General features: G+C 50.6%; 1 protein-coding gene across 3 annotated transcripts in view; it reads left to right on the forward strand.

Moving 5' to 3' along the window:
• Positions 1–21,333, forward strand: part of DGCR2 (DiGeorge syndrome critical region gene 2) — a 72,702-nt gene that overhangs the window by 47,884 nt on the left and 3,485 nt on the right. For 2 of the 3 annotated variants that reach the window (XM_057526704.1, XM_057526702.1), the window contains 7 exons: positions 724–849; positions 1,548–1,767; positions 4,319–4,395; positions 5,758–5,934; positions 14,310–14,513; positions 19,783–19,935; positions 20,645–20,881. In XM_057526704.1, the coding sequence (XP_057382687.1) occupies positions 819–849; positions 1,548–1,767; positions 4,319–4,395; positions 5,758–5,934; positions 14,310–14,513; positions 19,783–19,935; positions 20,645–20,881 (1,099 nt within the window). In that variant the 5' untranslated portion in view covers positions 724–818. The remainder of the gene's footprint in view (positions 1–723; positions 850–1,547; positions 1,768–4,318; positions 4,396–5,757; positions 5,935–14,309; positions 14,514–19,782; positions 19,936–20,644; positions 20,882–21,333) is intronic. The other variant, XM_057526703.1, reaches the window with a different exon arrangement.

Genomic DNA, 21,333 nt, shown 5'->3' on the forward strand with positions numbered 1-21,333 from the left:
CTGTGCAGACCAAGTTCGTCGCCTGTGCTGACCTTGTACCGGTATCCTCCACCAGGCGCCCCCCTGCAGGCAGAGCGCAGAGGCCCCTCGGAAACATAGCCCCTGACTCTCTCCTGCCTTGGGTAAATCTCCTCGCTTCTCTGGGTCTCCTCTCTCAGACCTGCGAATTACCCTTGGACCACCACACATAAAGCTAGCATTCTTCCTCACCCTAAGCTTTCTGGTCACACTTTAACCATGCTCCAGGTCTGCTACACACGAGGGCCTGTGCCAGGTGCCCTGACCCTGGCCTTGAGGCTGAGAGAGGGGCCAGCAGGCAGGGAGGGCCACACACAGCTAAGAGGGGAGGCTCCAGGCCAGTGGGGGAGCAGCCTGGGCTCTGCAGAGAACCCCCTGGGGCCGGGGCTGCTGGAGGGTGTTAAGCAGGAGTAGCTGACCCTGTGATGTGCCCGCAGTAGCCTGTTAGAAAATGCAACTGAGAGTCCCCATTTCGTAGTCATAATGAAAAATGAAGACTGCCCAGGCGTAATTTCAGCAAGAAGCTCATGTAACCCATTTGGCATGAACGGCACGTTTTAGAGTTCTAAAGAAAACCTGAATAGATGGAATCTGTGCTGCCTCCTCCCTGCCCTCCCAGCGCCCCCGCATCTGACTGCACCACGGTTCACTTTGGTGCCTGGCCCCCATGAGCAGTGTTGACAGCCACTCTCTTTCTGCTTTCAGAAGTGATCGGGGAGGCGCGTCCTTACCATGGGAAGGAGGCTGTGGATCCGAGGCCGGGGCGGGCTCGAGGCGGCGACCCCACGCACTTCCATGCCATGAACGTGGCACAGCCCGTCCGCTTCAGCAGTAAGTTGCAGACCTGCCCTGTTCGTGATCAAAGGCTCACCCCGCACGTGGTCCCTGGCTCTCCCATGCCACTTGGCTGTGCCGGGGTGTCTGCCTAAAATAGCCTTTCAGGGCCTCCTTTGATGGGTGAAGCTGCACAATGACCTGCCCAAAGCCACCCAGCCCGAGTGAGGAAGCCATGACCTGAACCCAGGCTCTGGAACCGGACTGCTTTTTTTTTACGAGGTGGTTACCTTTTGGGGCTGAACTGTACCCACCCTTTTGTAGGTGGCTCTCCCTCTGTTTAAAAATTTTTTTTAAATAACTAGTTATTTAATGAACTCTCTACGATATTAGTATTTTAAAAGAACAAAATAAATTTAAGGAAAATTGAAAGGCAGAAAAACCACAGCTGAAACCCCCTCCTGAGTAGACATGCTTAGGTGTGGTGATGTAGTGGGAATGCTCACACTGCCAGCCTGAGGAGTTCTACCGGCTCTTCAGCCACTTTAGTCAGCGAACTCAGCGGCTGGTCTTGACTACCCAGCGGCTACAGCCTCATACAACTGGGAGGCTCATGGTCTTGGAGGCAGAGCTCCCCTGTTGAGCCTCAGCTTCCCCTTTCTCGGGTGGTTTCTGAGCTGCTTAGATGCAGCATGTACAATTGCATTTTGGAGTGAGGATGCTAACTTGGGGGACAACTCCCCGCCGTCCTTCATGTTTCCTAGGGAAGTGCCCGACAGGGTGGCACCACTACGAGGGCACAGCCAGCTGCTACCGAGTCTACCTGAGCGGGGAGAACTACTGGGATGCCGCGCAGACCTGCCAGCGCGTGAACGGGTCCCTCGCCACCTTCTCCACTGACCAGGAGCTGCGCTTCATCCTGGCCCAGGAATGGGACCAGCCCGAGCGGAGCTTCGCGTGGCAGGACCAGCACAAGTGAGTCCGGGGTGGGGCCCGGGGCCTGGGGGGTGCCAAGGCCTGCCTAGCGTGATGGCCTCCAGGACGTGACCTCTGGCAGCCCGCAGCAGCCCCGCCCCCTGGAAGCAAATGGAGATGGGGGTTTAGGGTAGGTGTTGCGATGGGGCAGAGTCTCTCAGAGGGGCAGGGATGGGCTGCCACCTTGTGTCACCTTGGGCCAGTCCTTTTCGTTGGTCCCCCTCTGTGGGTTCTGCTGCAACTGCAGGGGGTCTGGGCCTGTGTCAGGAGGGGCTGCTCCACATGGGGCTTCATAGGCCTGGCTCACAGGCCGTGCAGGTAGGTGGGGGGATCCTTCTGAGAAAGTGGGCTCTGCCAGGCCCGTGCTCAGTGCCTTCCATGGGCCCACTCATTCAGTCCCCCAGACAACACAGGGCCCAGGGTGGTGACCAGGTCACGTATTAACTGCGGCGTGCCAGGTTCCAACCCAGGCGGTCTAGGCTCCGGAGCCTGGCCTAGACCCCCAGGCTCCGCAGCATCAGAGAGCAAGTGTGGAAACTGGCCAACTGCCGGCCTCTCCCAGGCCCGGCATTCAGGGGGCTTTGTTCTGGGGTCAGATGTGTGCTGAGGACCCCTTCCACACTGCTGGGGCCGGCAGTGGATCACAGGGTCACCATACTGCCGGTGCTCCCTCCGCACGATGGCAAAGGCTGCCACACTGCCATAGGAGCGCAGTGACCATGGCAGGTGGAGGCTCCACCGTTATGCCCTGTGAGCTTGGCAAATCACCAAAGTGAGAAAGATAACTCCCAGCTCACTGGGTGGTTGAGTCCTTGGAAAAGGGAGAGGGGTGGGGATGTGCCCTCAGGATGGACACATGCATGGTGGGGGCTGGAGGGGCAGAGTGGCACCCACGGCAGCCGGGGACCCACTGATGGACATCTCCAGAGCTGGGAGGCTGGGGTCGGGGGCCCCTGAGGGCTGTGCCGAGCACACTCGGGAGCACCTGCCAGGTGGGAGGCTCCAAGGGAGGCAGTGTGTACTCATAGGGGTTGTCTTTTTTTTTTTTTTTTTAGACTTTAAGTTTCATTTCTTTTTTTTTTTTTTTAGACTTTAAGTTTCATTTCTTTCTTTTTTTTTTTTTTTTTGGACGTACTTTTTTTTTTTTTAATTTATTTATTTTATTTATTTATTTTTGGCTGTGCTGGGTCTTCGGTTCGTGCAAGGGCTTTCTCTAGTTGCAGCAAGTGGGGGCCACTCTTCATCGCGGTGCGGGGACCGCTCTTCATCGCGGTGCGCGGGCCTTTCACTATCGCGGCCCCTCCCGTTGCGGGGCACAGGCTCCAGACGCGCAGGCTCAGCAGCTGTGGCTCACGGGCCCAGCCGCTCCGTGGCATGTGGGATCTTCCCAGACCAGGGCTTGAACCCGTGTCTCCTGCATTAGCAGGCAGATTCTCAACCACTGCGCCACCAGGGAAGCCCGGGGTTGTCTTTTATTGAGGTGTAATTCATATGCCGTAAAACTCACCCCTCAGAGCATACTACTCTTTGGTTTTAGTGTATTCACAGGTTTGTGTCCACCAAGAACTAGGTTGATTTTACTTAGAATGTAAAAGCTTTATTGGATCAGCTAATAAGAAGAGTCTTGGCAGGAGTTACCCGAGATAAAAACTTTTTCTGACTAGTGAGTTTATTATTTAGAATTTTAACGCATTTTATTAAAACTAAGTATCAAAACTTTCAAAAATCATTAACGCCTTTGAAGCTCAATATTTTAAAGGTTAGTGTAACTATTAAAAATGCACACATTGGGCTTCCCTGGTGGCACAGTGGTTGAGAATCTGCCTGCCAGTGCAGGGGACACGGGTTCGAGCCCTGGTCTGCGAAGATCCCACATGCCACGGAGCAACTAGGCCCGTGAGCCACAACTACTGAGCCTGCGCGTCTGGAGTCTGTGCTCCGCAACGAGAGAGGCCGCGATAGTGAGAGGCCCGCGCACCGCGATGAAGAGTGGCCCCCACTTGCCGCAACTAGAGAAAGCCCTCGCACAGAAACAAGACCCAACACAGCCATAAATAAATTTTTTTTTAAAAATTAATTAATTAATTAATTTAAAAAAAATGCACACATTCAGGGACTTCCCTGGTGGCACGGTGGTTAAGAAGCCACCTGCCAATGCAGGGGACACGGGTTCGAGCCCTGGTCCGGGAAGATCCCACATGCTGTGAAGCAGCTAAGCCCATGTGCCACAACTACTGAGCCTGTGCTCTAGAGTCTGTAAGCCACAACTGCTGAGCCCACGTGCCACAACTACTGAAGCCCTCGCACCTAGAGCCCGTGCTCTGCAACAAGAGAAGCCACCACAACGAGAAGCCTGCACACTGGAATGAAGAGTAGCCTCTGCTCTCTGCAACTAGAGAAAGCCTGCACACAGCAACGAAGACCCAATGCAGCCAAAAATAAATAAATAAATAAGTTTATTTTTAAAAAAAAGAAAACATGCACACACTCACACGGTGGTGCCTGCTTTCCCCTGTCCCACTGAGGTCTCCTGCCATCTGTCTTCCTGCAGGTTGTGGGTCGGCTACCAGTACATCATCACTGGCCGGAACCGCTCCTTAGAAGGTCACTGGGAGGTGGCATTCAAAGGTAAGGCTTCGTGGTCCTTCAGAAGTGTTGTTGGGCTTGAACCTGGGGGGCGTCATCCTGACAAGGGCGACTGTTGCCAGGCTCTCCACTCCAACCTTCTCCCACCCGGGTGCCCGGTGCGGGGCTGTGTGGAGGATTGGGCCCCAGACCCGGGGAGGCTGTGATGGCCCAGCCCCGGTCAGGCCCTTCCTCCAGGCCCAGGTGGGGCTTGGCCTCCTCTGGAACCTGTGGTGGCTTCTCCCTTGGCCATTTCTAGACCGTCCACCCTCGTTTCAAAGTCCACAACTTTAATTGGAGCATAAAAATGAGCAGAGTGTGCAGCGGACATGAACTCAGGCCAGAGAGGGAGGGACAGGCTTCCTAGGACAGGGAAGGTCAGAGTTAGAGTCCAAAAACATCCTGGAACCGTCAGGCAGGTGGAATTAAAATAGATCGTGTATGTGAGTGTGAGCGTGCATGTGTGAGCGTACGTGTGTGTTGCTTTAACTACCGAGGTGACATCAGGAGCCGTGTGAGCAGCTGCGTTCCCACCTGCCTGTGGTCACCTGTCCCATTGCCCGGGTGCTGGCAGGTTCCTTCACCTGCCACCCGAGCCTTGCCTTGTCCCTCCTTGGGCCTCTCCTGTTAGGCTGCTCCTTGGGCCTCTGGCTTGAGCTTGGGGCCAGTTCCTTTTCCCAAACACATCCCAGTCCTGCTGTTGATGTGTCTCTGAGGACAAGTGAGGGCTGGTGAGCCCGGGGATCCCGGGCAGCTTGCTCTGTCACCCCCCTGTGGAAAGTGAAGGGACGTCGTGCTCGGGCAGAGCTCACCCGTCTCCCAGCCTGGGGGACCTTGTGGCAGGTGGGCGGCCGTGTCTCCACACAGACCGGTCAGGGCCCCGGGCAGTGGCTTCCCCCTGAGCGGCACCCCTTCAGTCCTCAAAGGTCCTGCTGGAGCATCCCTGACCTGTACTCCTGGAGTATGAGTGCCTGTTCCTATTTCCCGGTGGAGTAGTTGACTCGGAAATGGCCATTAGGTTTCCAGGCTCAGAGTCATAGCATGCCTGTGGAGGATCATTCTAGTAGGTTCTCACCTGCCCTAATCCCAGCTCTTGGGGTGAATCCCTAACCCCAGCAGAGGGTGCCAGCCTTTAGGACAGTGAGGACACTCCTGGGCACACTTGTGGTCCTGACACTGTGGTCGAGGAGAGTCCACAGCTTCTCACTGGCTGAGTCCCTCTGGGGAGGAAGGGGCGTCTTTCTCCTTCCTGTGGGCACTGCCATCCTTGCAGGGCCTCTGACGTTGCAGTAACGTTTCTAAGCGTGCCTGCCTCCCTGCTCCCCGGCCTGCTGCCATCGTGCTGTGACACTGTCTGTCCCGCAGGCTCCTCAGAGGTGCTCCTGCCCCCGGACCCCATCTTCGCGGCGGCCACATCAGAGGGTGATGGCGTGTTCTGCGCGCAGCTGCAGTGCTTCCACTTCCCCACGCTCCGCCACCACGACCTGCACAGCTGGCATGCCGAGAGCTGCCATGACAAGTCCTCGTTTCTGTGTAAAAGAAGTAAGCGCACATCTGACGCTGGGAGGCGTCCCGTTTGGCCCTGTAGGCTGGGCTGCAATGTCATCCCTGGGCCCTCATCTCCCCGCAGGACGGAGGCCCTGCCCACCCCGTGTCGTTAGGAGTCAGGATGACAGTGGTGACCAGAGGACCTGCCGCATCTCGTGGTGTCCCGGAGCCTCGGACTCCCTTAGTCACCTCCCCCTGCTCTCCGTGGGTCCTCCAGAGGCCCTCACTCTGCTTCTCTGTCAGCCCCGTCTGGGCCGCTGCCCTCCAGCCTGTGGTGTCAGGTCTGTTCTGGGTCCTCTGCCAGCTCGCTCGCCCACGTTCCACATCGAGGTTCTTCCAGCCTCAAGGCCACGCCGTGATTGTGCAGCCCGAGGGCAGGGCTCCCTCATCTGTCCCCTCCGGGGACCATCTTTGCCTTCCCTGCTGATTTGTCGTGGGTCAGGGTTTCACAGGGGCCAGAGCCTGGTTTTGGACTTGGCCGTTGGTCAGTCCTTGCATGGGCACCATGTCATCACATTTATAGGAGCTTCGTGAGAAGTCCTCCCAGCTGGTGGGCTCCTCTCCTGTCCTCAGCCATCGTGTTGCCTGTTGTGGGCCTTTTCCTCTTCTGTATGAATTTGGGGATCAGTTTTCTGAACTCCCTTATTAGGTGTCTATTAGAGAATAGACTTTCTGTTTAGACATTTTTGTGTTTTCTTTCAAATCTCTTTTCTCTCTTTAAAACTTCTTTACTTTTTTTCCCTGGTGTTTCTTTTCTTGCAGCTTCACTTAGAAGTGGTAGTAATGAGCATTCTTATCTTCCCAGCCCAAAAGGGATGGCTTTTAGTGTTTCAGCATTAAATGTAAGACTTTCTCTAGGACTTAGAAAACCAGATACCTTTATGAGGCTAAGGAAGTACCCGTCTAGTCCTTGTTTGCTGGGAATTTTTACATTACAAAAATGTATTGATTTTTATATTAATGCTTTTTCGGCATTTATTGGGAGTGTGTGGTGTTTCTTCTTTACTGTTTTACATTACTGCCTTGTTTATATTATGTGATTTTATCATTTACTCTTTCACATTAATAGATTTTCTCATTTTAAACCATCCTAGTTTTTGTATGTATATTGCCAGCTTTGGTTTGCTGATATTTTATTTAGGATTTTTGAAACTGCTTTAAGAAGTGAGCTTAGCCTCTTACTACCATTCCTTTTCCACGTGCTCCTTGAATAGTTTTTGGTATCACATTTGTATTAGGTTTATGAAATGAGCTGGGAAGCATTCTCTTTTACCAGCCTCTAAGTCAGTTTGTACAAGTTGGTGATAATCTTGTCCTTGTTTGATAGACCAACCCTATAGGAGCATCTGGGCCCAGGGGCTAGGGAATTTTCTAACTTGTTACTTAGATATCATTCCACACTTAGGGAAAAGTTACTAGAATGATACAAGGAACTTCCTGTCATACGCCTTCTACACAGAATCACCAGTTATTTATATTTTGCCACATTTGCTTTATCATTCTTTTCTGCCTATTTTTCCTAAATCTTTTGAGAGTAAGTTAGAGATACTGTGCCCTTGAGGCCTAAATACTCAGTGCGTATTTCTAAGAACAACAGCATGTTCTTATATAACCACAGCACAATTATCCAAACAAGGACGTTTGATCTAGACGCAATACTGCACAATAAATACTACACAACAAACACCGCACAACAATCTGCAATTTGTTACTCTGGTGTTATCAGTTGTTTCAATAATGTGCTTTACGGGTTTTCTTTTTCTTGGCCCAGGATCCAGTCCAGAATCATGCATTGCACTTAGTTGTGGTGTCTCTAATTTCCTTTTGGTCTTTCTGTTTGAGTAATTTCTATAGACCTGTCTTCGAGTTTACTAATTCTTTCCTTGGCTGTGTTGAGTCTACTTGTGAACCCACTGATGGCTTTCTTCATCTTTTTTTTTTTTAACATTTCATTTCTAGCATTTCTGTTTGATGCTTATGGTTTCTCTCTGCTGAATTTCCCATCTTGTATGTTGTCAACTTTTCCACTAGAGGTTTTCGCATATTAATCCTACTTGTGTTAAATTTTCTGTGTGTTAGTTCCTTCTTCTGTGTCATATCCGAGTCTGGATTTGATGATCGTGTTGTCTCTGGAGTTTGGTATTTTCTTCTGGTTTGTCGTGTGCCTTGTCATATTTTGTTGAAAGTCAGCGCCTTGTGTAGGACAGTAGAGGGGAGTCCAGTCATTTTGGTGCCTGGAAATAGGCTGGCCTTTCTTCTGTGGGCCTTGGGTGTAGTGGGTGGAGGGGTCTGTCTCAGCAGGAGTCGGGCTGGGCTGTGGCTACCTTTATGCATCTGGTTTGCTACAGGGCTCTTCTTAGTGTCTGTTCCAGCCTCTGCTTTAGGTTTTCCCTTTGGGCCCCTCTTCAGGGCATCTGTCCTCAAGGCCTCCCAGTGGCATGGGCTCCTCAAGTGCTTCCCCACTTCCAGCTGGGGTTGTGGATCCAGCAAGGGACTTTTCAGTGGTGCCCTGATGGCTCCAGGTGTGCTCGGATTGGATGTGGTTGGTGTGGGAAGCTGGAGGTGGGCTGGCTAGAAGCCAGCCCATCCCTAACCACTTACAACCACTAACATTTCTAAAGTTTTTTCATTTCAATAGTGTTGTATAAATTGAACCATATTGCTATGCATCCTTTTGGGATTGGCTCTTTGCCCAGCACAGTTCCAAGTTGTTACACGTGTGTCTTGTCAGTTCTCTGTTCCTTTTTATTGCTGAGTAGCATTTAACCAGTCACTAACCTGTTGAAGGACAGCTGAGCCGATTCCAGTTTTTGACTGTTACAGTTAAAGCTGCCATAAACATGTGCGCACAGGTTTTTCTGTGAATGTAAGTTTTCCCTTCTCTGGGATAAATGCACAGGATTGCAGTTGCTGGGTTGTATGGTAGTTGCATGTTTCATTGTTTATGAAACTAGCGAACTTTTTCAGAGTGTTTACATTCCCACCAGCCATGTAAGAGTGACCCAGTTTTCTCCACATCGTGGCCAGCACTTGTGATTTTCACTGTTTTTAATTTTTAGCCATTCTGATAGGTATGTAGTACTATCTCATGGTTTTAATTTGCATTTCCCTGAGGCTAATGATGTTAAACCTTTCCGTGTGCTTATTTGTATAGTTTCTTTGGTGAAATATCTGTCCATGTCATTTGTCCATTTTCTAGTTGGATTGTTTGGTTTTTCTACTGTTGAGTTTTGAGAGTTCTTTATGTATTGTAGGTTCTAGTTCTTTGGCAGATGAGTTTTTTACAGGTATTTTTCCTATTCTGTAGCTTGTCTTCATCCTCTTCACATGGGCTTTAACAGAACAAAGGTTTTTAGTTTTGCTGAAGTCCAGTTTAACAATTCTTCCTTCTATGGGTCACTCTTTTGGTGTCAAGTCTGAAAACTCTTTGCCTAGCCTTACATTCTGAAGAGTTTACCCTGTGTTGTGTTCTAAAAGTTTTACAGTTTGTATTTTACATTTGAGTCTATGATCCATTTTGAGTTAATTTTTTAATAAGGTGTGAGAATTAGGTCAAGCTTCATTTTTTTGCTGTGGATGTCCAGTTGCTCCGGCACTGTTTGTTGAAAAGCTGTCTTGCCTCCATTGCATTTTGTGCCATTGTCAAAACTTAGTCAAGCATGTTTGTGTGGGTATATTTCTGGGTCTCTATTCTCTTCCATTGAACCTTCTGCATTACCACACTGTCTTGATTACTGTAGCTGTATAATCGGTGTTGAAATCAGGAAGTGGTTCCTCCCACCTTATTCTTCTAGGTCAGGATGGTTTTAGCTGTTCTAGAGCCTGTGCCTTTTCTACCTAAATTTTAGAATAAGCTTATCTGTCTATAAAAACCTTGCTGGGATTTAGATAGGAAGTGCATTAAACCTATAGGTCAATCTGGGGAGATGTACATCTTTACAATGTTGAATCTTCCAATGCACAAACATGGTATGTCTCTCCATTTACTTAGATATTCTTTTATTTCTTTCATGAGCATTATGTATTTTTCAGCAAACAGATCCTCTACATGTGTAAGTATATATCTAAGTAATTCATTTTCTTTGGAGCAGTTGTAAATGTATGTGTTTTAAATTTTGGCTTATATATGTTTATTGTTAGTGTAAAGAAATGTAATTGGTTTTTGTATTTTGATCTTGTATTCTGTGACCTTGCTGAAGTCACTTACTCTAGAAAGTTTTTTGGTAGATTGCTTGGGATTTTCTATATATACAATCATGTTATCTGCAAATAGAGATAGTTTTATTTGTTTCTTCTAAATCTCTGTGTCTTTTACTTGTTTATCTTGCCTTACTGCAATGCCTAAAACTCCCAGCACTGTGTCGAATAAGAATGATGAGAACAGGTATCCTGATCTTATGGGCAATGTATTCACTCCTTTTACCATTAAGTATCATATTAGCTATAGGTATTTTGGGCAGGTATTTTTTATCAAGTTGAAGTTTCCCTTTATTCCTAACTTGCTAAGAGTTTTTATAAATATTAGATTTTGTCAAATGCTTTTTCTGCATCATTTTTTATGAACATATGGTATTTCTTCCTTAGCTTATCGAGATGGTGGAGTACATTGATTTTTAAATTTTTAAATTTTTATAAATTTATTTTATTTTATTTATTTTTGGCTGCGTTGGGTCTTTGTTGCTTTGCGCGGGCTTTCTCTAGTTGCAGCGAGCAGGGGCTACCCTTCGTTGTGGTGTGCGGGTTTCTCATTGCGGTGGCTCCTCTTTGCAGTGGCTTCTCTTGTTGCGGAGCATGGGCTCTAGGTGCGCGGGCTTCAGTAGTTGTGGCTCGTGGATTGTAGAGCACAGGCTCAGTAGTTGTGGTACACGGGCTTAGTTGCTCCACAGCATGTGGGATCTTCCCAGACCAGGGATCGAACCCGGTGTCCCCTACATTGGCAGGCAGACTCTTAACCACTGCGCCACCAGGGAAGTCCCTGATTTTTTTAATATTAAACCAGATTTACATTTCTGGAATAAATCCCACTTGGTCATAGTATATAATTCATTGAGTACAATGTTGAATTTGGTTTGCTAATATTTTACTGAGGATTTTTACATTTAAGTCCATGAGAAATATTGGTCTGTAGTTTTCTTTTTTTGTACTGTACAGTTTTGGTATCAGGGTAACACTGACCTCACAAAATGAGTTGAGAAATGTTCCACCCTCTTCTGTTTTCTGGAAAAGATTATATAGAATTGGTGTTCATTTTTCAAATATTTGGTAGACTTCTCCAGTAAAACCATTTGGGGACAGCTTTTTAATTATGAATTCAGTTTATTTAATGGTTATAGGACTATCAAGATTGTCTTATTTCCTCTTCAGTGAGTTTTTGATAGTTTGTGGTTTTCAAATAATTGAGCCGTTTCTTCTCAGCTTTTGGATTCATGAGCATTGTGAAATAATAACAGTTACACAGGCTGTCCTTTTGACATGTCTGCATCATTCTTTGAGCATTTCCAAGTTCATCTTGTACTCTCTGGAATCATCCTTGGAGGACCTGAGCACTAGTTAATGCTCATTGCTTTTATGCCCTTTCAATGGACAGAGCTAAGACGTGTGTGTGTGTGTGCACGTGCGAGTGCGTGTGTGTGTGTATACATGTGAGATTTTTAATACTGATTTAGTTCCTTTAATGGCTATAGGCGTATTCACATCTCCTAGTTTTCTTGAGTCAGTTTCGGTAAGTCATGTGTATCTAGGGCATTGCTCATGTAATCTAATCTAAATAATAGCTTATGATTTTTTTGAAGCATTTGTATGTCTGTCATTGGGCTCTCCTTTTGTTTCCTGATATCATTTACGTACTCTTCCTTTTTTCTTGATCAGTCTCACTGGAGGTTTGCCTCTTTGATTCATCTTTATGAACTCCCAGCCACAGGGTTTTTATACATCTGGTAGCTCAGGCTTGTTGGTGCTCTTGCTAAGATCTTTTTTGGCTGCATGATACATCAATTTTTGAAAGAGACATGTTATAATCTCTCACTATGGATGTTGATTCATCCATTTTTCCTTGATACTCTCTAATTTTAGCTTTATCTTTCTTGAGACCATGTTGTTGGGGACATAAGCCATTATAATTATTATATCTTCCTGGTGAGTTGAACCTTTCAATCATTAATTGAACCTCTTTTTTACCCATAGTAGTTTCTGTTTGTTTTACTTAAAGTCTCCTTCTTTTCCAGTGGTAGCTGTAAAATGGTGTTCCCCTGACCCCTCCTCAGGCTTGATTAATTTGCTATAACAGCTCACAGAACTCAGGAAACCTGTCTACCCACTAGATTACTGATTTATTGTGATGAGGAGACACATAAGGCGAGGTCCCCAATGAAGGAGCTCTGTTCTTGGGGAGCTTGGTGCCCAGCACAGCAGCCCACAGAAACGGTCTGGTTCCATGCCATGGAAGCTTTCCAAAAAGGGCCAAAAAGCTGTCCTTTTGGGTTTTTATGGAGGCTTCATTATATAGGCATGATTGATTAAATCGTTGGCCGTTGGTGATTGATTCAACCTCCACCCGCCCCTACCCACCCCTTCCCCAGAAATCAAGGGATGGGAACCAAAAGTTCCAACCCTCTGATCACAGGGTTGGTCCTCCTGGCAACCAGCTTCCAAAAGTCGCTTCATCACAGAACAAAAGACTCCTGTATCACTCTCTGCACTTAGGAAATTCCAAGCATTTGTGAGCCAGGAACTGTGGGCGAAGACCAAATGTATATGAGAAGTGTATGTTGGTCATCTGAATGACCAAATATATGCTTCTTCTAAATCACACTGTCACATACTTCTGTGAAACTCCGTTCTCTTTACCTCTCTTTGCAGCATGAGTACGGCATACATCAGATCTTTTAACGTTAAAAACCCAACATTACACAGTTGTAATTGCTTTACCGTCTGCAGCCGTTTCCTTTGCCCAGTGCAGCTTTGCTTCCACGTACCTCTTTCACTGTCACTGGCACATACATTCCAGGTATATTACCTTTCCATATGTTATGGGCCCAACACTACACTATAGATATATTATTTTATACATTTGCCTTTTAATTAAGTTGAGAGAATAAAGGAGGAAAAATACGCATTTATACTGTCTTATAATTACATAATTGCCTTTTCTAGCGCTTTTTGTTTTTTTGTATGGATTTAGATTACTCTCTGAGGGTCACCTGCTTTTTGGCGCAGAGCTTCCTTTGGTGTTTCTTATCCTGGGAGTCGGAAAGCACAAGTTCTCTCAGGTTTTGTTTACCCGGGAAAGTCTTCATATTTGAAAGGCAGCTTTGCTGGATGGAGAACTCTTGGTTGACAGCTTTTCCTCTGAGCACTTAGAATTCATTATCCCACCGCCTTCTGGCCTCTTGGCAGTAAATCTTACTGGGGTTCACAATAAGTATTGTGTCATTTTTTCTTGCTCTTTTTAAGATTTCCGCCCTCTCTGACTTCCCGCTTTCTCCCTGTGCCGTGTCTGATGTGTTAGTTCTTTGTGTTTATCCTACTTGAAGTCCATTGAGCTTCCTAGATGTGCAGAATTTCGCTTTGCAGTGAATGTGGGCGTCTTTGTCCGTTGTGTCTCCAGATGGTTTTCCTGCGTCTCCAAGGGCTCTGCTCATTTTCTTCATCCTTCCTCCCTCTGTTCGAGCAGGAACAGTTTTATGTAAGTTTCTTGTCCTGCACGCTCCTGATTACATGGGTTACACAGATTTGACTCCAGTCAAGTGTGGCACAGACCCGAGGTGTGGCGTCTTCTGCGAGTTTTCCTAGATGTCCCTACCCCACTGAGAGACCAGAACATCTCCTTCTCATGTCTCCGAGGAGAACCACGCCCCCGCCTCAGCCCTCATGCCCAGCATTGGGCGTGTCTCCTACCCGCTTGAGGGCCTGCGCCTTCACCCCCTCTTGTCTCGCACCAGCAGTTCTTCCTCCTCTGGTCCCAGTCGGCTTTGCATGAATTCACTGTGTGTCTCAGGTCCAGTGGAACGTCTCCCAAGGCTCATTTGAGATACATTCTGATGCTAAAAGGGCTGGTACTCGTGACACCTGCATTTTATAATGGAGGGAATCTCACATGTAATGCGCTTAGGCACGTGAAAGCAAGCGCTTCTCCCCGGGCTCTCTGTCCCTGCTGTCTGCTCGTGGCCAGGTATGCTGAGCAGCGTGTTGTCTTGACAGTGTGTTGGGCGGCCTCTCAGCCCCTCCCTGTGACCATGGGCAGACCCACCACCCTGAAGGGGCTGCTCCAGGTCCATCTTGCCAACTCCTCTGCTGTCATGCTGGCCCAGGCCCGGATGGGGAGTCAGGGCTCCTCTGGCTGGTGACCCACATATCTCTTCCTATTGCAGGTCAGACGTGTGTCGACATCAAGGACAACGTTGTGGATGAAGGGTTCTACTTCACCCCCAAAGGAGACGACCCGTGCCTGAGCTGCACCTGTCACAGAGGGGAGCCCGAGATGTGTGTAGCTGCCCTGTGCGAGCGGCCCCAGGGCTGCCAGCAGTACCGCAAGGACCCTAAGGAGTGCTGCAAGTTCATGTGCCTGGACCCAGGTGAGATGGCGAGCTCAGCCTTGCGTGGGGGTGGGTGTTCACATGGCAGCTGTGACCAAGGGCTGCAGGCCTGTCTCCTCTCCTGGTAACACTCAGAACTGGCTTCCCTCGTGGTCCCCATTGGAGCTCTTCCTGTTTCTGAGTGTGGTGACGTGGAAGGTGATGACAGTTTCTGTTGCTTGCCATTGTCAGTCTTTACTGTTAGAATCTTTAAGAAAAAGATTAAATATTACCCACAGTTTTGACATAAAACTCCTCCCCACTCGGTGGTGACTCACGGTGGACGCCAGGGGCCATGTGGTCTCTGGGTGACCCTCCTCCTTCCACTTCTGATAAAAGAGCAGCGGGTGGGACTGTCCTTTCAGCCCTTAGCACAGCAACTCATGCAGCTGATTGTTCTCCATGCCAGAGCAGCTGGCATCTCCCTGTGAATTCAGGACCTCAAGAGAAACGTAAATCAGAAGCATGAATTTCAGTGTGAGCGACACGGGCTTGTGGGCTCCACAGCGGACGGCTTGGGCAGGGCCCATGGAGGGAAGCTGGAGCCGCATGTGAGGGCCACACACTGAGAGCCGTCCTGCTCCCCAGGACCATCAGGGGAAGCCAGACAGCGTCAGGCTGGCTGAGGCTCGGCAGGCCGAGTGCTCTGGCGTGTATCCCAAACCCATGTGGCTGGCTGTGGTGCATGCAGAGGCCATGTTTGCGAGGAGCCAGCAGGGGACATGGAGCTGGGGTGCGCTCAGGCCTCCCCATCCCACAGGGTAGATTTTACCCACTACTGAAGGGCACGTGCCTGCAGACGTCTGACAAGCCAGTTGGGTGCCTGCCAGGTCTCCTGCACCCCAGCCACATCACTCCAGCCTCTAGCTTACTCACCTTCCACGGGAGTCAAATGCTGGCTTTCACAAGTCTCTTCACCTGGATTCCTGGTTCCATTTCTCAGGAATTGACTTCTGCTGCCTTGACTCTCTGTCCAGGCTCTGTAAGAATGACCAGACATATACAAGGGTGACTCATCTGTGGGCATGCATGGCCCGTGGAGCCCACCCAGCTCTGAGGACTTCTCAGCAGACCACGGCCTTCAGGGCATCTGGGCAGGATCAGAGCTGCCACAGGCCTCTCTCCAGTGCAGCCAGAACAGCCCAGTCAGGGCCTCACCCTGCCCCACACTGTGGCCTTGCTTCTGCAGCCTTCTGACTGCCTCCCAGGCCAAGCATCCTCTCCTGGGAACTGCCCACACTGCACCAAGGAAAGAGACACCAGCAAAATATCTCCTTCAACAAGGCTAGGACGTCTGCTCTCACCACCATGTTCGGGGTTGTATGGGAGGTCAAGGGCAATGTCAGAAAAGGCATCCAGACCAGAAGGGAAGAAATGGAATCATTTCTTGTTGTAGATGATCTGATTGTCTGTGTAGAAAATCCCAGAGGATCTACAAGAATGTTACTAGAATTAATAAATGTGTTTAGTTTAGCAAGGTCTCCAGATACAAGGTCAATATGCAAAAATCCATTATGTTTATATATACTACCTGTAAAAAGTTGGAAATTGAAATTTTTAAGAAAAGTACCATTTATAGTAGCACCAAAAACCATGAAATACTTAGGTACAAATCTTACAAAATATGCACACCGTCTGTATGCTGCAAATCGTTAAGACACTGATGAAAGAAATCAAGGGCATAAATAAAAGGAAAGGTATACCATGTTCATGGATCAGAAGACTCAATATCACTAAGAGGTTAATTCTCCCCAAATTATCTATAGATTCTGTACAGCACCAACCAAAATTCCAGCAGAGTTTTTTATAGACATTAACAAGCTGATTTTAAAATTCATGTGGAAAGGCAAAGGAATTAGAATAGCCAAACCAGTTTTTAAAAAGAACAAAGTTGGAGGATTCATGACACCAGATATAAAACTTACTATATAGTCATAGTAAGCAAAACAGAGTGATTTTTTAGCAAAAGAATGGACACATAGATCAGTGGAACAGAATAGAGAGTCTAGAAATAGTCTACACTTATGTGGTCAACTGCTGTTTAGCCGAGGTACAAAGACAATTCAATGAAGAAAGGATAGTCTTTCAACAAATGGAGCTGGAACAATTGGACATCCATAAGCAAAACACAAAAATTAACCTTACACTACACTTCTTGCAAAATGGTCATACACCTATGTAAAACTTTAAATTATAAAATTTCTAGAAGAAAACATATGTTCTTTTATTTTTAATTTTTATTGGGGTATAGTTGATTTACAATGTTTTAGTTTCAGGTATACAGCAAAGTGAATCAGTTAGACATATACGTATATCCACTCTTTTTTTAGATTCTTTTCCCATATAGGCCATTACAGAGTATTGAGTAGAGTTCCCTGTGCTACACAGTAGGGTCTTATTAGTTATCTATTTTATATATAGAGTAGTGTGTATATGTCAATCCCAACCTCCCAATTTATCCCTCCCCCCCAACATATGTTCTTTTAAAATTAAGTCTTTTAAAAGAAAACAGGAGAAAAATCTTTGTGACCTTGGGATACGCAACATTTTTAGATCAAAAGCATGGTCCACAAAAGAAACATTGATAAATTAGACTTCATCAAAATTGAAAACTTCTGCTCATTGAAAGACCCTTAAAAGAAATGAAAAGATAAACCACCAACAGAGAAACACAAATCGGACAAAGGTCTTGTATTCAGAGTATTTAAAGAACTCTTAAAACTCAGTAAGAAAACAAACCACCCTGTTAAAAAATGGGCAGAGACTCACTTGACCAGAGCAGATGCACGAAGTCAGCCAAGCACCTGAAAAGATGTTCAACGGTCATTCGGCTCATTCAGGAAACAAATGGACGCTGAGCAACGGCCTTTCCTTCTGTCCTGCGCTGGTGCCCGGGCTTGGGGCCGAGAGGTGAGGTGCTGGCCATGCACCAGCCGGTAGCAGAGCCTGCATCAGGGACCAGGCACCCGCCTCCGATTCCTGCTGAGCTTCGGCTCCACCTGCTTCCTCTGCAGAGACTGGATGCTGTTGTTGGCACCGAGCCCGGTGGGGCACCAAGCTCCTGGTGGTGGCCTGGGGAGGCCTGGGCAGGCTCAGGCATCAGAGCAAGGGTCAGGCCAGCGACCTCCAGGGCCCCTTCCATTCAGCAGTGTCTGCCGCAGCAGGATGTGTCTTCTGTCGGGGCCCAGGGCTGGCCAGGGACCTGCAGCCTGGACCACAGCAGGCATCCCCGCCTGGCACTGTCCGGACCCCATGGAGGGACCTGCCATGTTGGGGGCCCCCAGGGGCCCCTGGCTGGCCTCTGCCCCCTGGGACAGTACTCTTTTCTTCATGTCTGACTGCTGGTGCCTCTTCCTGGTGAGTACCGTGGATGATGGTCGGGGACCTTGGCCGTGTCCTTGGGCTTATTTTAGGACTGAGCAGGAATTAGTCATTGCAGAGGCCCGCTGCTTTAGGTACCCCCCCACCCTGGGGTCTCTGAGCTGGCCGCCAATTAACAGACATGTCAACAGCCCCCTGGGCTGACAGACCTCCTCCCGGACGGGGATGAAATGTTCCCTTGAGACCGGCATCAGAACAGCAGCTAATTGGTGAGAGGATGTTTCCTTTCACACATTTACTCCAGTGTTCTCAGCAGTAAATGCAGCTTTGGGGGAAGCTTTCTGGCCCCATGGGAGGAGGGCCAGTGTGAGCCTGGCCATCCAATTGGCACCTGTGTTGGCTGTGAAGTGTCTCCTCAGGGCTGGCGGTTGGGGACTTGCCCATGTGGCTGTTGCAGAAGTGGGAGTGGACACAGAGGCTCCCATGGCTCAGGTCACTCCTGCCCCGTGAAGCTCCCTGGCTTCCACGCTGCGTCTGGAGGCAGGTGTTCCCAGATCCCCCTGGTTCCGATTCTGTGACTCGGCAGAAGTGGCAACCTCACGCAAGCGAGAGCCCTGGGAATGCCTGACACCGTTATCTCCCTCTCTGCCTCGCACCAGCACCTCTCCTAGCAGCTCCCAACAAGCCTGGTGTGCGCCGGGCAGGGCAGGTCAGACCCTGAGCTAGTGGCTAGCGGGATGTTGAGTTGCATCCCTGGCCTCTGCCCACCAGGTGCCAGAAGTGCCTCCCCCGCCTGCTGTTGGGGACCACCAAAGGTATCACCAGAAGCTGCCAGTGTCCCCGGGAGTGCAGAGTCACCCTGGTGAGGCCCCTGGACACGTGCGGTCAGAGGCACGGGGCCCTTAGCAGAGCGCCCTGCAGCTGCGGCCTCCACGAGCAGAGGACTTTGGGACGCTTGGCTGGCGGGGCGGGGTTGGTGCTCACCATGGAGCTGCTGCCCAGACCCTAGGCCCCCACCGCCTCTGCCCAAGACATCCGGGTGCAGGCCCGACTCTGGCCCCCCGAGGAAGCTGCTGCAGGACCCTGGGCCTCCACCACGGAGCTGGCCCAGAGCAGGCCCTGCCCAGCCTTACTCGGGCGGGCGCTATGACCCGATGGGGAGAGGAGCGTGAGTTGCTGGGGGGGAGGTTCCCGTGTGAAGACTTCCTCCCTGGGTGCCCCCTCTCCATCCTGCGAGACCATGAGTGCGCAGTCGAGTCCCTGGTGGTGGCCCCCAGGCTCCCCACCCACAGAGAGGGCGGACAGGAGGGTGGGCGTGGGGAGGTCGGGAATCAGAACAGCCAACGCATGTATGTTTAGCTGAATCACTGTGTTGTACATTTGAAACTAACACAACATTGTTAATCAACTGTACTCCAATATAAAATAAAAAGGTAAAAAAAATGAAATCAGAACAGACACTGACAGGGCTGAGGGTAGACAGGGGCTGTAAACAGGGACTCTGGGGTCCAGGGGAAGCTGCACCTGCATCCTCTCCTGATCACCTGTGGGGTCCAGGTGACCCCAGCCTCCACATGTGAGCACTGCTGGGTGTAGGGGCGGGGCAGAGAGCTCTGGGCCCCCCGTAGGACTGAAGCCAAGCTCTGAACTCAGGCCACTGACACAGCCCTGCTGACCTCAGCTCCCCTGCATCAGGGAGGGCCTGGGTGCTGCGGCCAGATGCACAGTCCTGCTCAGCACCCCGTCCAGCCCCGAGTGGCTTCCGGGGCTCAACCCCAGCGATGGGGGCGGGTGGGGAATGGGGTGGGGACAGAGCCTTCAGGAGGGGCTGAGGTCGGGCTGCGGCGTCCCGGTGGCTGTGTGCGGGGCCTGGCGCTGGAGGGGTCAGGAGGTACACTGCCTGGGGGGCAAACCCCCCTCCTGAGAGCGGCTCTCCCCGTCCGCACAGACGGCAGCAGCCTGCTGGACTCCATGGCCAGCGGGATGCGTCTGATTGTGAGCTGCGTGTCCTCCTTCCTCATCCTGTCGCTGCTGCTCTTCATGGTCCATCGGCTGCGCCAGAGGCGCCGGGAGCGCATTGAGTCCCTGATTGGAGCAAACCGTGAGTGCCCAGACCTGCCGCCCACAGCGGCTCAGCCGCGGTCCCAGGGCAGGGAGGAGGAAGACAGGGCTGCCCGGCAGCTGTGCCCTGCCCGCTCCTGCTCCCACTCCCGGGCTGAGCCACACGAGTGTGGTGGGAGGGGCGCCAGCCCTGGCCCCCCAGGATGTGTTGGCACCTGCCGGGGCATCCTGCCCAGTAAAGACCTTGGACACCCGTGGCTGGTGGCAGCTTAGGGAGCATGGCCCACCCTCCTCAGCCCACGTTCTCTGCCACAGTCTGTGCCTGCGTAGAGTTTCTGAGATTCCCCCTTGTCTCAGTGAGCAAGCCAGGAGGCTTCCCAGCCCCTGTGGGGAGGTGGGCTGAGGATCATGGTGACGAGAGACCACAGCTGCTGTGTTAGGGCCCCAGGGCCTCCGAGGGTACACGTGTCAGGTCTGAAGGCTCCACGTCGCGGTGCGCCCTCCTGGAGATGGAGCTGCAGGGTGGGCAGCACGCCGAGGCCGTCGTGGGTCAGGCCCAGATGCTCTGAGAGCCCAGTTTCCGCGGGCCGGAGCTGGTGGGTGGGTGGGTGGGGCTCCCAGTGTGGATGGCAGGTAGCAGCTGGACACAGGCGTGTGACTGTCCGAGTGTGTGGTGCCCTGGGCCTGGACGTGGCAGGTCCAGCCCAGGAGTGACGGCTCCGTGCTTGTTTCTCTCTCCGACCGCCCAGTGCACCACTTCAACCTTGGCCGAAGGATCCCTGGCTTTGATTATGGCCCAGACGGGTTCGGCACGGGCCTCACACCGCTGCACCTCTCCGACGATGGGGAAGGCGGTACTTTCCATTTCCATGACCCTCCCCCTCCCTACACCGCGTACAAGTACCCAGACATCGACCAACCCGATGACCCGCCGCCACCCTACGAGGCCTCCATCAACCCGGACAGCATGTTCTACGACCCTGCAGGTGACCCCCAGGGCAAGGGAGCCGTGGGTCACAACCAGTCGGCATGCGGGCCAAGGCCCTGTGGCCCCCCAACTTCTGCCCGGCCTTCTGCTTTCGCTTTGGTTTTCCCTTTAAGATGGTCCCACCGTCTGGGGTGGGCACACTCTTCCCAGGGTCGCAGATGGCCACTGGCAGTGGTCTCCCTGCCCCTGCCTCCCTCCCGGGAACTCCTGTTAGTGAGCAGCCCTCGGGGCCCCCTCAGCAGGGCCCTGTGGGGAGCGGGGTGCCCAGACGCTGGGCTGTCAGGCATGGTGCACGTGTGGTGAGCTGAGGAGACACCCCCTCGGCATGCCCTCCTGTCCAGCGGTCACTTGAGTCTGTTGTTCATCTAATACTGTGGAAAATCATTCCTCACAGGCGAAGCAGAAAGAACAGCAGGTGTCCTGCGCATGGCCCGACCTGTCCCTGTCCCT

Source organism: Balaenoptera acutorostrata, chromosome 13 (assembly GCF_949987535.1).
Source record: "Balaenoptera acutorostrata chromosome 13, mBalAcu1.1, whole genome shotgun sequence".
In the NCBI taxonomy this organism is placed as follows: Eukaryota; Metazoa; Chordata; class Mammalia; order Artiodactyla; family Balaenopteridae; genus Balaenoptera; species Balaenoptera acutorostrata.